The 16531-nt window shown below is 32.8% G+C and overlaps 1 protein-coding gene across 2 annotated transcripts in view; it reads right to left on the bottom strand.

Annotated features, from left to right (window-relative positions):
• LOC106062465 (voltage-dependent calcium channel subunit alpha-2/delta-3-like) overlaps positions 1–16531 on the bottom strand; it is a 239117-nt gene that overhangs the window by 7160 nt on the left and 215426 nt on the right. For both annotated transcript variants that reach the window (XM_056026032.1, XM_056026034.1), the window contains 18 exons: positions 15421–15501; positions 15230–15288; positions 14563–14642; positions 14346–14400; positions 13704–13798; positions 12192–12294; positions 11437–11523; positions 11105–11179; positions 10426–10541; positions 9336–9535; positions 8072–8140; positions 7666–7736; positions 6819–6897; positions 6296–6348; positions 5396–5469; positions 4181–4412; positions 2818–3022; positions 420–521 (listed from right to left, as the gene is read on the bottom strand). In XM_056026032.1, the coding sequence (XP_055882007.1) occupies positions 420–521; positions 2818–3022; positions 4181–4412; positions 5396–5469; positions 6296–6348; positions 6819–6897; positions 7666–7736; positions 8072–8140; positions 9336–9535; positions 10426–10541; positions 11105–11179; positions 11437–11523; positions 12192–12294; positions 13704–13798; positions 14346–14400; positions 14563–14642; positions 15230–15288; positions 15421–15501 (1836 nt within the window). The remainder of the gene's footprint in view (positions 1–419; positions 522–2817; positions 3023–4180; positions 4413–5395; positions 5470–6295; positions 6349–6818; positions 6898–7665; positions 7737–8071; positions 8141–9335; positions 9536–10425; positions 10542–11104; positions 11180–11436; positions 11524–12191; positions 12295–13703; positions 13799–14345; positions 14401–14562; positions 14643–15229; positions 15289–15420; positions 15502–16531) is intronic.

Below are 16531 nucleotides of genomic sequence, written 5' to 3'. Positions count from 1 at the left end.
TCCCACAGATTTAAAGGTTATAATATTCTAGCCCAAGCTTCTCACAGGTGAGGGGATGATAGGGTGCAGGGTTTAAACCTTAGACCATCCAGACAAAGTCCAGGCATGTCACAAGACCAGGCAGAAATTATTGTTGCGCAACTTTATAGAACATAATTTGTTAATCATGCAAAATGATAAGAACAATACATTTACTAATATTTAAAAAAAAATTAATATGCGCCATGGCCCACAGAAATGGTGACTAGATCAAAGAATAACTTGTAAAAAACAACAACAAAATGTATACTAAACAGTTGTGACTTTAATTTACGTTCAAACACTAATCAAAGTTTGAATTTCATTGTTTGAAGTTCATTTTATAACACTTATCAGACAAAATATAAGAAATAGTTCAATTTCATAAGAAATAATGTTACCTCATTAGCTGCATCTAGGCAAAATACATCGCTAGCTCTAGTGCTGTCCACTCTCTTCAACTCATTGGAGAAGTTCCGGAGTATCTGACATTGTGTCTCCTCGTCATGTGACAATGAAAGTTAAGGAAAACACTGATTTCACAGACAGGCACATTTCAACACTGATTCCACCGACGGACACATTTCAACACTGATTCCACCGACAGACACATTTCAACACTGATTCCACCGACAGACACATTTCAACACTGATTCCACTGACAGGCACATTTCAACACTGATTCCACCGACAGACACATTTCAACACTGATTCCACCGACAGACACATTTCAACACTGATTCCACAGACGGACACATTTCAACACTGATTTCACAGACAGGCACATTTCAACACTGATTCCACCGACAGACTCATTTCAACACTGATTCCACCGACAGACACATTTCAACACTGATTCCACAGACGGACACATTTCAACACTGATTTCACCGACAGGCACATTTCAACACTGATTTCACAGACGGACACATTTCAACACTGATTCCACTGACAGGCACATTTCAACACTGATTCCACCGACAGACACATTTCAACACTGATTCCACCGACAGGCACATTTCAACACTGATTCCACCAACAGACACATTTCAACACTGATTTCACAGACGGACACATTTCAACACTGATTCCACCGACAGACACATTTCAACACTGATTCCACCGACAGACACATTTCAACACTGATTCCACAGACGGACACATTTCAACACTGATTTCACAGACAGGCACATTTCAACACTGATTCCACCGACAGACACATTTCAACACTGATTCCACCGACAGGCACATTTCAACACTGATTCCACCGACAGACACATTTCAACACTGATTTCACAGACGGACATATTTCAACACTGATTCCACTGACAGGCACATTTCAACACTGATTCCACCGACAGACACATTTCAACACTGATTTCGCAGACGGACACATTTCAACACTGATTTCACAGACGGACACATTTCAACACTGATTTCACAGACAGACACATTTCAACACTGATTCCACAGACGGACACATTTCAACACTGATTTCACAGACAGACACATTTCAACACTGATTTCACAGACGGACACATTTCAACACTGATTCCACCGACAGACACATTTCAACACTGATTTCACAGACGGACACATTTCAACACTGATTTCACAGACAGGCACATTTCAACACTGATTCCACCGACAGACACATTTCAACAATGATTCCACCGACAGACACATTTCAACACTGATTCCACAGACGGACACATTTCAACACTGATTTCACCGACAGACACATTTCAACACTGATTCCACCGACAGACACATTTCAACACTGATTCCACCGACAGGCACATTTCAACACTGATTCCACCGACAGACACATTTCAACACTGATTTCACAGACGGACACATTTCAACACTGATTTCACAGACAGACACATTTCAACACTGATTCCACAGACGGACACATTTCAACACTGATTTCACAGACAGACACATTTCAACACTGATTTCACAGACGGACACATTTCAACACTGATTCCACCGACAGACACATTTCAACACTGATTTCACAGACGGACACATTTCAACACTGATTTCACAGACAGGCACATTTCAACACTGATTCCACCGACAGACACATTTCAACACTGATTCCACCGACAGACACATTTCAACACTGATTCCACAGACGGACACATTTCAACACTGATTTCACCGACAGACACATTTCAACACTGATTCCACCGACAGACACATTTCAACACTGATTCCACGGACAGACACATTTCAACACTGATTCCAATGACAGACACATTTCAACACTGATTTCACCGATTGACACATTTCAACACTGATCAATAATTAACTTATTACTTCACTCTATCTTTTATAGTCGTCTATAAAGTTTATAAAGACCTTACCACAAACGGCAATATATTAAAATCCTTTCTTAGAATATTCTTTGAAATTGGATTATTGATTTCCTACTAGACAATGTATATGGTTAAGCAAAAACTGGCAAAGAGCTCAACTGGAAATTTATGTTGGACATCTAGAAAATATCTTTTCTGATCTCTTAATAAGTTTACTGGACTGAAGGTGCAGTCGAACGTGATGACGCTGTTGTTTGATATTTTTGGCAAAAGAGGCAACACAGTTTTACCTCATTCCTTCTTTCTCCCAGCCCCATTTTTCAAAGCCTTTCTTCCCCAAAATATATTTTTGTAACTATAAATATAAACATTGCTATCAAGTAAATGACGATTTAATATCACTGTTATAGTAAAATCACCCTACCCAATACAGGACTCTTGATTAATGTAAACCCATGCTCTTTGAAAAAAAAAGGATATAAAGCACTTCTTTGGGCTTGGAGTTAAAATAGAACATAACTGGAGGAGTGCTTCCAGACGTAGCACTGGACCTACTGGAGATGTAACTGGAGGAGGTGCTGCTTTCCTCACTGGGAACCTGGCTGTTGTTGCAAATGCAGCTGCTGTCATGAACAACGAACAGCAAGTTAGTCTCATTGAGCCATTTGATGATATACGATCTGGCGATAGAAGAAAACACATTTGTTAAACAACTTAATCACTCTGCCCCAATCGTTGTTGGGGTAATGATTTTGTGGAAAAGAATGCACTATTTCATTGCCATCAGTTTTTTTTTTTCAATACTTTCTCTTATAGGTGGTAGAGAGCTTATGTCCCAGGGCTAATCATATAATTAGTATGTGAAGGCCAATATATGAAACAACCATTTTTGATTAAGAAATACCATGCATAATTCCAAAATAAATATATGCAACATAATGAATTTGTTGTTTAGAAGATGGGGAGGTTTAATGAAGCCGATCAAGTCAAGAAAGGAAATACTTTATAAATACATTTGCAAACAAGCAAAATATAAACAATTCTTAAAAAAAAAACAAAGTTTCTCGAATGGAAAGAACTTTGCATATCTCTCAATAATGTAGAAGTTATTTGCCTTATTTCATTTCAAACAATATTATTAATAACCAATAATTAATTGGCTGATTGGATAATTTTTCTAAATGTTTCATATTTTGTTAGGTACAATAAATGATCGTTTAAAGTTTCAACTTGATCCGAGAATGGGCCTTAGAGAAATAATGTGTTGAATTATCTAAGGGGATAAAACCTGACAAATTTAGCTGTATTTGTGATTACTAAAGGATTAAATTCCCTTGTTAATGTCAAACAGAATAAATATTTACCAGTAATTAATTGATTAATTTGTTAATTTTTTAAAATTGATTTATGTCTTGTCTATGCCGATGAATTAGCTAAAGGGACGAAACCTTACATATTTAGCTGTATCTGTGAATACAGAAGCATAAATTTCCCTTGTTAATCCAAACAAAATAATTATCCGTAATAAACTGACTATTTGGTTAATTTTATGTATTGATTCATGTCTTGTCTATGCCAATGAATAATTGTGTAAAGTTCAAACTTGATCTGAGAATGGGTGTGGGACAAATAATGTGTCCATATCTTTTTACCAGACAGACAGATATAGTTGATATGAGTTGTGTAATAGTAAAAAGAAATGCTATCTAACAAAATGTACATCTGCTTAAGGAAAGTTAAAAACCTCAAATGAAAAACCAAACAAGAATTGGACAAAAACCAAACAAGAATTGGACAAAAACCAAACAAGAATTGGACAAAAAAAAGAGATAACTTACTTATTTTCAGGACTAGCGCACTGGGCCTGGCAACTAGGAATCACTTGCTTCTGGGTTTTACTCAGAACATCTTTCAGGTTGAGGGTGTAGCGGTTAATGTTCTGCACGCACGCCCTTTTGGTAATTACATCATCTATGACATGGGCGTGGCCAGTGTCTTCATCAATGGCCACATCACAGAAGACAAACCTAGCAAAAGACTCCTCAATGTGAGCACCACACTCATTGCCAACTGAAAATTACAATGTAAAATTTAAATAAGAAAAAAATTATTTTTAAAAATTTTTCTTAGATGAAGATCTGATGTTGTCATTCTGTTATGAATGGAAATTGAGATGAAATGTTCACTCTTACTAACGCTATAAGGTGGAAGCCAAAGATGTACATTAAAATACTTGTATTGTATTATATAGGCCAAGTACTAAGTAAAACTATAGTCTACTAAAGCTGTACTTTAAATAAAGACTTTTGTCTTGTACATCAGCAGCCACATATGTAAATTGAATGAACTGATTCACAGTGTTAGTTATCGTTACTTACAAACTTGAATACCTGACCATAATACTTTCTTGTTTTCTGTCCTCAATGAACTTAATTATTAGTGGATAAAATTAACCTTTTATGAATTTTTTTTATTTACACATAAGAAGTAAAAATAATTTCGATGAGAAAACAAAACAAACAAAAAAACAACATGTAAAATCTAATGCTTAGAAGCAAAGAAGGTGAATGGGTTTAAAGTTCCTAAGAAAGTAAAACTGGTAGAGTCTTTACATGGCGCTGAATAGACCTCATTCACCAATCGTAAAAAAACAACATTTAGCCACGTTGTGCTCTATCTCTTCTGTATAATTTACTATCTAATGTTTAATTCATGATGGTTGTCACATGACAGTTTTTTTCGTTGTTTTATCAATAAGATCACGTGACTAAATGTTGTTTGCTTACGATTGGTGAATGAGGTCCATTAATGTGTATTTTTTAGATCTATTCGGTGTTAAATTATTTTAGTTCGGTTTCAAATACAATTCACTGATTTACACATTTTAATGACATTTGAATCTTTTTTACACAAGGGTTCTTCCTAAGCAATATACAACATGTTTTCATAATTTATTTTAATTTATTTCATAGATTAATGCTTGGAAATGAAGCTTTTAGTAAGTAAATATTTTATAAAGTTTGATAACTACTTTATAAAAAAAAGGAACTTACGATCTTTCAAATTTATACTTCCCATGGCCTTGGCTGATTTCAATAGATTCCAAATGTTCATCTGAGACATAAATCTGTTGAGTTTAAAAAAAGTATGCTACAAAAAATTATTATTATTCATATAAGTGCTCTTTCTTCTTAAGTACCATTATAGCACGGAATATGTCTGTATCAGCCATGAAAACTAATAACTTGTTAGTTTAAATCTCTAATGTAGGCCTTCATATCTGACTAGTTTAATGCATGGATACACATGGCAATAATTTTCTTTTTAGAAGGAACATCTTTAACTTATAAGATAAGATAAAACTGCAAATTAAATGTTTTAATCAAGATATTTTGCTTATACTGTTAAGAGATGTTAAAGCAAAGTAAAAAGTATTGTATCCAATAAGAGCACAATAATTCCAACCTTTCTTTAAAGGACATTAATGTAGCATTCAGATCTTTGTGGGATCAAATGTTGAATGAATAGAATTTTAGAATAATAATAATAATAAGGCTTGTCTTTAAGTCCAAAGATAAAGGAGTACAGTATTTCACGTGACTAATCAGTCCAAGCTGTGATCTACATATTTTGCCAAATTCAGCACAGGGTAGGTCTATCTGTTACGTAGACCACTTTTCAGCTCACCCCAAAAAATGCAATATTTTATCAGAATATATAAATATATATATATATATATATATATATATATATATATATATATATATAATCGACAACCAGCTGACTGACAATGGTTATGCTTGCTCCGAATTTGGCAAAATATGTAGGTCACAGCTGGGGCTGCATAGCCACAGGAAATACTGCATTCCTGCATATATTATATCTCTATAAGTACTAAACATGTTTAATGTGACAATAAAATGGAGACAGGGAAAAACAATTATTTTACTTACAAAATCACTTCAGAAATGATCCAGAAAAATACTTTTGATAAAATCTTAAGAGGCTGCAAAAAGAAATAAAAAAATAATTATTATTTTTAAAAAATTAGACAAAATCTGCTTTTTAAGACTAAATAAAGTATTTCAATCAATGGGTTTACAGTAATTATTTTTATAAGACTTCAGATATGCATCTTTTATAAATAAAATTGGCGGTAATTTTCCCTTTTTTTAAAATTTAATTTGGGTTGTTTTTGACATCTAGATGAAAATATTGCATTTTTGTGATTAAGGGTGAGAGTTGTAAAATAAAAAAACTGTTCTATCAAATTATTTTATTCTTCAAAAAAAATATTTCACTAGTCATTGCATCCAAAAAGAACATAATATTTATTCTAGATGTTTGTTAGCTGCATTAATTGGATCAAGTAAGACTTCATATCAGTTATGTGTTCAAATGTTTTAAAGATGTAGAAGATGAGCAAATTAATCCCAAAAGATTCCTAAGAGATTTGATAAAAATATAACAACTCACATTTTTTATAAAATTGGAAGAATTTTCAGGATTGACTCCCTTGGAATCACAAATACTTTGATAATCTGTGAGCAGAATACTGTAAATACAATATGACAAAACATTTTGTTAAGGGTGTCAATATTTAACAAATTCAAATAGTGCATTAGACTATATGAGATGCCTAATATTGTTAATATGATCTCTAAATTCAGATTTACTAAGTGACAGATGACTTAGACTTAGGTCCTCCCGCGCCGTTCGGCGCATTGGGCGGCAAGCTGTCTCCATAATGATCTGTCACTGGCAATGTCTGAAGCCTCCTCCCACCTGGTGTCCACTGTTCTGAGGTCCTCCATGAAGGTGTGTTGCCAGGTAATACGAGGACATCCCTGTTTGCGCTTTCCTCGTTTTGGCTTCCATGTTATCGCAACTCTTGGTGTGTGTAATTCATTTTGACATAGAACATGTCCCGCAAACCTCATGCGACGCTCAGTCACAACCTCACTAAGTGTTCGACTCCCAGTTTGGCAAAGGATTTCCTTGTTTGAGATCCGGTCAAGTGACAGATGATGGGGCATCTAAATAAATTTACTAATTGTATCAAACTCTTCAATAATTGTTTTCATAACTTTACAATGAAGAAATCTGACTCTATTTCTCTTGTCTTATTTGTTAATAAAATATTTTTTCTTTCCACTAGTGAATCTCATGCCCTGTGTAGTCATACTCATTAATAATACTTATTATTTGTATTTCTATTTAAATTTATCATTAAAATATACATTTTTGTCCTCCTTTCTGTGAGAAGCTAATTGTTATCTTTTCATAGACAGCCTAGTGCAAAAAAAAATGAAAATGACTTAACTGTTTAAATATTTTGTCATACAGCAATGTACGCATCAGTTTTGAATTTTGTTGACCGAGAAATACACCAGTCTGTTGAAACACAAAGTTTTCTAATTAATGACTTGCCAAAAAAAAAAAAAAAAGCAACAAAACAAAATAAAATAAAATAAAAGATGGAACAAATGTGGTTTTCTGTATTTCTAGCATGTCACGTTGATATAGTATTGTTTTCATTTTATTGCTTCATTGATTTAATTGTAGTTTGAATATTAAAATTGTCTATATCTATACATCTTTAAGTAATAAAAATGTTACAATGATTCACTAACTGACATGATTATTTTAATAGAAACTTTTTACATCACATCTGTAAATAATCTAATTAGTTCTCTCTAAGACTAGAATAAGATTGCATAATTACATACTCCATTTTTATCTGCATTATTGGTAGCCACAATATAACCACTGGAATCAATCAGATAACAGGTAAAATGCTGAAAATAGAAAATCAATATGAAACACATAGTTTGAAACTATTTGAAATAAACACATAAGTAGGTACAAATAAATGATGACTGCATGGTCATTTCATCCCCAAATAAATATTTTTTTCCGGATCAATGCTTTTTGATATTTTTGACATTTTGTTAATAGTGTTCCCCATCCTTTCTTCATATTTGTTTAGAAATGAAAGAATATATATAGTAATGTGAGGTTTGTATGTAGTTATATTGTTTCTATTTGAGATGAGATATCAATTTTATTATATTGCATGATGTAATGATTAAAGGCCAAGGTGTGGTAGAAGTAGTGGAAATCTTTTGAAAGATGAGAATTATTAGAATACTTATAACTGATAACTTATATTGTGAAAACCATCTTTCATTTTTTTTTGTCAATCGTTCTTTTTTAAATTTGGGCACGCCATTTTTATTCTAATAAGCCCTGATTTCAACCCTCTTCCGGACCTGATTAATACTGCCTATATACGTTTTTTAAAATCCCTGTTATAACATTAAAATTATGAATTCTTGCAATGAAGAACATCCAAGGAAGAAATATAGAACACTGGGCAAGAAATTACAAATGATATACATACTGTCTATTTTATTCATTTAGACACGCTAACATTTTGTTTACATTAGCTCTACATCTATACATATTAAATATTTATATATTTAATGACATTAAATTCTATTTTTATTTAATGCTAGAAGTGTACAATTTTTGTCATGTAAATAAGAATAAATAAATGAAATGTTCTTAATATTATACTTACAAAATTATTATTTGTTGGAACAGAGGATGAAATGACCAGGGGATAAAATGACCAGGGGATGAAGTGACAAGGAATGAAATGATTGGGAACCAAATAAACACATTAGCAAGTTGACAACTTTTTAGAGAATCTAGACAACTCAGGGGAAAAACCAGTGAAACAACACTGTAATGGAATTTATAAAAACTCTAATATCAATAGCACCTGCTTGACATGTGAAGACAGCTTTCCATCTTTGCAACAAAACCTAAGGAGTGTATAAGTCCTACATATGCAAGTACTGCTTAATATCTATGGTACATTCATGTAAAAGGTGTTCAATATTGTAAAATCTTTACCTCTTCCAACTTCTCTCCAGTCTGTAATAATAAGTGTAAAACAACAACTTTTCCCAGAAGGCTTGAACTTACCTCTGTTCCATTGCAAGTGTACAGACACGAGGAGTCTGGACACTGGAAAGTGTAGCGAACAAAGTTGCTATAGAAGGCACTGTAATTCATGCTGAATGCCACCACTGCTGCTGGAACCTTGATGGCAGACTTGTTGTTGGGCTGACCCACAAGCTCTGCCATAGCGATGGTCACATATGTAGTATTAGGGTTAAAATCTTCTGTGATTTAAACCAAGAAAACAATAGTGATAATGTTGATAGCATAAATGTAGAATCATTTAACAGAAACTCATTGGAAAGTTATTATGTGAAGGATGATACAATTTTAATGGCGGTCATAACTATTGCTTTATTTTGATTGTGGTTGTAAAGAAGTGTAGACTTTAATAGTAACAAAACTCAATGATAAACAAATATATAGAATTTTATTTTACAGATTGAGAAATTAATTAAAATGGTAGCACTGCAATGAGAAGACTACAATTACTGAAAATTGCCACAAGTCTTATCTCCCTTACAAAAAAAAATATTATATAGAAAATTACTAATCATTCAAGTCAATTAAAACTACCTATTTATCATAAATGCATTGTGTTTAAAGACAAGAAATGTATCATTCAAAGAAACACAACAAGGTACATTCTCAAAGCAGTTCTAATGTGTCAATAAAATTTGATTTGCAGGTCTAAAAACAAAGACAAGCATGTTAGTATGTAAGTACATTTGAAACTCATGCAACCAACTAATTTGGTATTTCCCCACAAGAAACATAATTATTTGTCAATTGTTAGAATACAAAAAAGAAAAATCATAATAAAAAGAATAATAATCATAGCTTTTATATAGCGCTACTTTCATGCTTATAGCATGCTCAGAGCGCTATGGTCCAATCTCATTTGTGGACCTTTGAGGGGAGGGGGTATCTGGGAGAAGGTTTTCTGTGCTGTCTTTAGGTGCTCAGTAAACACAACTCTGCTCAAGTTGAACCTCAAGCCCCCTTCATAGGTAACAAAAACAAGCCAAGTTCAAGCATACTTAGCTTCTCACCCACGCTTAAAACAGATAAATATATTATAACAAGGTTGAACTGTGGCTGTTATAATTCTTACTTGGTGAAGTCACCACTGGAATCGAAAAGACATATCTGTATCCGTCTTCCCAGCCATCTACTGCCATTTTGTAGTAAGCACTTTTAATGGTATCAGTGCTTGTTAAATGCCAGTCCCTGAAAAAAATTACATTGAGCTATAAATTGAAATACTGCACTCTTCCTGGGACTTGAAGACGATGCCTTAAAAGAATAATTATATTCATTGTTATGAAGTAATTAAAAATGTCATGAAATTATTATTTAAAATGTTACATCAGATTTTGTAAGCTTCCTAATTACTTGTGAAGCCAAAGTAAACATTTAACATTATTATTATTGTTATAACTAAGTCTGTGGGCATACTGGCTGTACTTTGTAATTATGAACCCCTTAAATGAGGGGTCTTGGGTTTAAATCTTGGTGAAGGCTGGTTTTTTTAACTTAATATTTTTAGGACACCACTGGGTACCTGACATTGGTTGGGTAAAATTAAGGTGATTGGCAATTTTTAGTGGTCTAATGACACCCTCATTAACCATTGGCCATAGAAACAAATTACCTTTATATCATTTGAATTAATAGATCGCAAGGTCTGAAAGGGAAACACTTTAATTTTGCTGTAAGAACAATGAATTATAACAAATTCATTTAGTACTTGTCTTAAACAAAAGAGATTTGACTACTGTAGTTTTACTTACTCATTTTCACCCCCAATGGGATATTTCCTTGTCAGTCCAGAACTTGTTCCAATCCAAATACCTCCTATACCATAGCTATAAGTTGTAAATGAACAAATTGACTTTAAATAAAACACAATTATTCAATAGTCAAATACATAGAGTGATAAACTTTAAAAATACTATCTAATAGAAGTATAAATCTTCAAGTATAAATCAGATAAATTTTTAACATCCACCTAAGGCATAAAAAAAAAACATTACCATTAACTTCAGAACATAAATAACATGTAAAAGTATATTTGTATCAACATAAGCTCATAGATAAGGCATAAATAATAACTCTATATTACTTGGTATGTGCTTGGAAAAAGCAGTGTTCCTTGTCCATCTCATCTTTTTTACTTGTTGATTGGCTCCAGCATTTATGGTAGGGAGAACTGAAATGTACAAATAAACTGAAGAGTTCATTTTATTACGTAGTTATATCAATACAGTGTAGTTTAAAATTTATACAAAATTGAATGTTCTGATGAAACAGATGAATGAATGTCTATTTTGTAAGACAATATAATGATTTAGGAGTTTTTTTTAAGAATATGAATTCTTCTTTTTCAGTTCTTTTACCTACTTGTAGCCTACATTTTAGTCTGTGTTTGTCTGTGTTAGTTAAAACACACAGAATAAAATAATGCTAAGGCTCTATTCATTTTCACAATAACATGAAATGTAAAAAAAACACATCATTACAATATTAGCTCCCTTGTATTAAAAATTACTCTTAACAATGACTATATTGTATTCATTATGTTAAGACAAGCCTTATTATTATTATGTTAAGTTTGTATATTAGATAAATAACATGTTGGTTTTTTTAAAAATAGGTCTTCTGTATTGTCAGTCTGGATGTTGACTAAATGTATTTGATTCTTTTTGTTTAAATGCTACTCAAGCTGTTCTGAGGATTTAACTAAATCAAGCATGCTTATGAAAATGAAGAATTGTCACCAATGCACCATCATAAAAATGTCTTATATGTACTGATTCAATAAAAAAAAGAGTTTATAGCTATTTGGTTAATATCATTCCCTTAGAGCATTTGACTCACAATTCATTAGGTGGAGTGATACACTGAGCACCCTTCCAAACAGCCAAGTAATCTTCTGTGATGTGTAAGTCTTCTAACAGTCTCTTCATATGCTCTCGATCACCTGCGATTTGTACAATATATAAGTATAGATAAATGACATCAGGTTTATCCTATAAATAAGGAGGAAGCTTGAGCCATGAGTTCGAATTCAGGTCTTTCTCCCTTTTTTGTTTTAAATTAATTTTTATAAATGCTTTTTTTCATGCTAGTCTAGCTCTATTACAAATTTAATTACATGACTAATCTAAACTAATTGATACAAGTACGCTTAATATAAGCTATTTTTTTTTTTAAATCATTTTTTAAAACTATTTTCTTGTTTAAACCTCTATTTTAAAATGATCGAAATAGGGACTAAGGATTATTTTATACAAAGAGTTACAATAACTTATGGTGATAAGTTTAAAAATTATTTTTCTTGTATCTTTCATGCTATATCATTCTCAGTGCATTTGGTTCAATCTCTTGTGTGGACCTGTGGCGGAGGTATCTATCAGAAGGATCTGCGTTGCTTTTAGGTGGTCAGTAAGCAAAATTCAGCTCTAGTCAGAATACCAACTTCAGCCCCCTTTCCTAGGGATCCGACATAAACCACTCGGCCACACATGATAATTAAAATTGATAATACATACACTTACTTAAACTCAGTGATGCCCCACCTAATTTGACAACCTAATTTCCAACACTCTTGTCGCAGGCCACATGACCAAAAAGGTACAAAAACGAAATGAAATCAACCTGAAACTATTTGATGAGAAACTTTAATTAATTAATGAAACTTTGCGACTTCATTTCCTCACGTGTTGGAAATTGGCTTCATGTCTCAATTTAAAATATGAGCAACATTGCAGCTGCTTTACCACTGACTCATTTTCTTGTCTCTTTTTGGTAAATGTCATAAATCCTCCAATGTTAATTAGTTTCACAATCTTTTATTTGCGGCTAAGAACAAGAATGCCGTCATATTTGTTTCATAATGCCATTTTATATATTTTTTTTAAAACAGACTTTCTTTATAAATTAAATATGTTGGTTTATTATCATGTTTCACAAACAAGTAATGATCTGTTCACTTTTCTTAGTAGTTTCTACATTAGGAGTCCCATTTTATAAAAGTACAAATGTTAAAGTTACGGTACCAATCCATCAGAGAAATAGTGAGGATCTTAAAGTAGGTAAATAGAGATACTTTTTTTCTTTCATGGAGGGGGATTTTCTATCTGAAAGAACCAGACATAATTTTGGCATCACTGCTTTAACACATTAACAGAGTATGGTAAAAGTGCCTATCCAAATTAAAAATACTTTACACATTTTCAGAGCCCCCATGATACAATTATTGTTTTTAGCAAAAATATTGGATGATAATATATTACACTAAACAGTAAAGAGATTTTTCTACGTAGTGCTTAAATTATTTTATTTTGTTCCGTTTTTATGGTTTTAATAATTTTGAATATAAATACCTACATTTGTCATATAAAGTTCCTTCTTCCAAGTATTTTGAAAACAACTCTTCATTAAGTTGGACATAAGCTTTTGTTTTCTCTTCTGGGCAGTAGATCCTGGAACAAGTTATAGTAGTAAACTTGAAAGTTCTATATTAACTATATCATAGTCAATGTTATTCTTGTGCACAGAATTTAGTAAGAGCTGATAATCTAAACAATTTTAAAAAGGTAAATGACACTTTCTATGCTCTTTCTAGCACTGTCAAATGACATTTCCAAACTATTTCCAAAGTAATTGTTTGTACTCAGTTTGCAACAGTGATTTTTCAAAAATTGTCTTTACATTTTTATAGTGCCCTTACATTTCTCTATATAGCATCCTCTTTTTTTTTTTCTTTATTACAGTTTTTTTTTTGTTTTGCTTAAAGAATGAAATCCGAATAGTAAAAAAAAAAAAAAAAAAAAAAACAAACAAAGATGACATTCCATTTCTGGTGAAAATCCACACTGCAAACATTAATATATTTTACACTACTTTCGCCATATGAGCTGACTAGACATAGGGCTACAGCTCCTTGTATTAGGAACAAATTTGATTCCAGTTAAAATTTGAGCCTTTTGAAGTACTATCAAAAGACGAAAGAAGTAGTATGAAACTTACCACTTGGATAAAGTAATAATACTGGTGTCTTCCTCATTTTGTAATCTTTTGTAAACTGGATCAAAGTATATACAATTATTAACTAATAGTATACATAATAGAGGAATAAAAAACTGCATTAAAATTTGAATATAGGTTACTACCTAGGTTAAATCAAAATAACACTCTATGTATCCCCCCAACCTTCAAAAAATAAGGGACTCTACCGAATACTTACTGTCAAATAGATTGTATAAAGAGAAGTTATCTAACTTGATGTAATGAGTGCCATAGACTTCTGGTAACACAAACACCAGCCTTTAGAAATGTAGGTGGAATGTCAAAGATTAAGCTCAATTTTCAAATTCATACAACATATAGGAAAATGATCGAAGTGCAATCTAATGTTTTGCGTAGCTCGAAGCAAACACTGCTAAATTAAATATTTAATCTTAAGGATTAAAAGATAGGTTTCCTTTTTTTTTAAAAAAATACCCATTTGTAGCAGTGGGAAAGAAAATTTTAAAAACATTTTTATAACTTCTCGATACAAATTAATAACGAGAACACAAATCGTTGTCCAATCTAGATGTAGGCCTACATAGGTCACAGATCTAGATTTTTATAGGCCCCAGATCTAGATATATAAAGAAAACATCCACAAAATTATTGAAAAAAACAACAACAGAGTAAATAAACAGTTTTAAGTTCCATGTGCTTTTTTTTTCAAGTTTATTTATGGAGGAATTTTTTTTAAGCAAGTAGATTCCAAATCTACGGATATCGCTCCAATAATGCTAAATAATTGTCTAACATTAGATCTAGATATTCACGAGCTTGAAACGTCATCAAAATTAATTAATGATGTAATATACACTGCAATGACTCAAATTGACTATAAATACCTGAAAGTATTGGCTATCTCCATAAACTGGTATTGGTTCTTTCTCTCTCTAGCCCGAGTCTGATTGTTAGAAAATGAAGAAATAAACATTTATATTATGCAACACTTCACCTAAATTGTATCTTATTGCTATGTGTCTTCGATAGCTATCAGCCATATAAGGAACTACGTGACACATACAAACTCACTTACCATACCATCACTGTGTGTGAGTATAGTGACCGCTGTCATGTTTTCACCTCCAGACTTACTGGTCAACAGATAACGTCGTAGCTGAAATGTAGGACATTGGTCTGTTTTGGTCAAGCTAAAAAGTTTGTATGACTAAATTAAGTTTAACTAGAAATTGAAAAATGTTGGATATTGTAAAGATAATAAGTTTCGCACAACATGAGTGAACAACATTTGAAAGTTGTATGTGTGTAACTCAATGGATCTTATTCACCAAAACGAACAGTCATGTGATAATATTGATAAAACAATGAGAAAAAAAAACTGTCACGTGATAACCATTGTTGATTAAAATTAGATCACTAATTAGGTTGGTGGTGAGTTGTCCATTAGGTTAGTGGTGAGTTGCCCATTAGGTTAGTGGTGAGTTGCCCATTAGGTTAGTGGTGAGTTGCCCATTAGGTTAGTGGTGAGTTGCCCATTAGGTTAGTGGTGAGTTGCCCATTAGGTTAGTGGTGAGTTGCCCATTAGGTTAGTGGTGAGTTGCCCATTAGGTTAGTGGTGAGTTGCCCATCAGGTTAGTGGTGAGTTGCCCATTAGGTTAGTGGTGAGTTGCCCATTAGGTTAGTGGTGAGTTGCCCATTAGGTTAGTGGTGAGTTGCCCATTAGGTTAGTGGTGAGTTGCCCATTAGGTTAGTGGTGAGTTGCCCATTAGGTTAGTGGTGAGTTGCCCATTAGGTTAGTGGTGAGTTGCCCATCAGGTTAGTGGTGAGTTGCCCATTAGGTTAGTGGTGAGTTGTCCATTAGGTTAGTGGTGAGTTGCCCATTAGGTTAGTGGTGAGTTGCCCATTAGGTTAGTGGTGAGTTGCCCATTAGGTTAGTGGTGAGTTGCCCATTAGGTTAGTGGTGAGTTGTCCATTAGGTTAGTGGTGAGTTGCCCATTAGGTTAGTGGTGAGTTGCCCATTAGGTTAGTGGTGAGTTGCCCATTAAGTTAATGTCGAGTATACATGAAAGAAATTGGAGAAAAGGTTTTCGTATTTTTTATTCTTCCGTTTGTTAACAACATGTAAATGAATAATAAATAGCTCAAGATTAACACTTCAGCGGGCCTTTCAAAAAATATAAATCTTC

This window comes from Biomphalaria glabrata, chromosome 4, assembly GCF_947242115.1.
Source record: "Biomphalaria glabrata chromosome 4, xgBioGlab47.1, whole genome shotgun sequence".
Lineage (NCBI taxonomy): Eukaryota > Metazoa > Mollusca > Gastropoda > Planorbidae > Biomphalaria > Biomphalaria glabrata.
The sequence above is the reverse complement of the archived record's forward strand: the minus strand, read 5'-3'. Positions and strand labels throughout refer to the sequence as shown.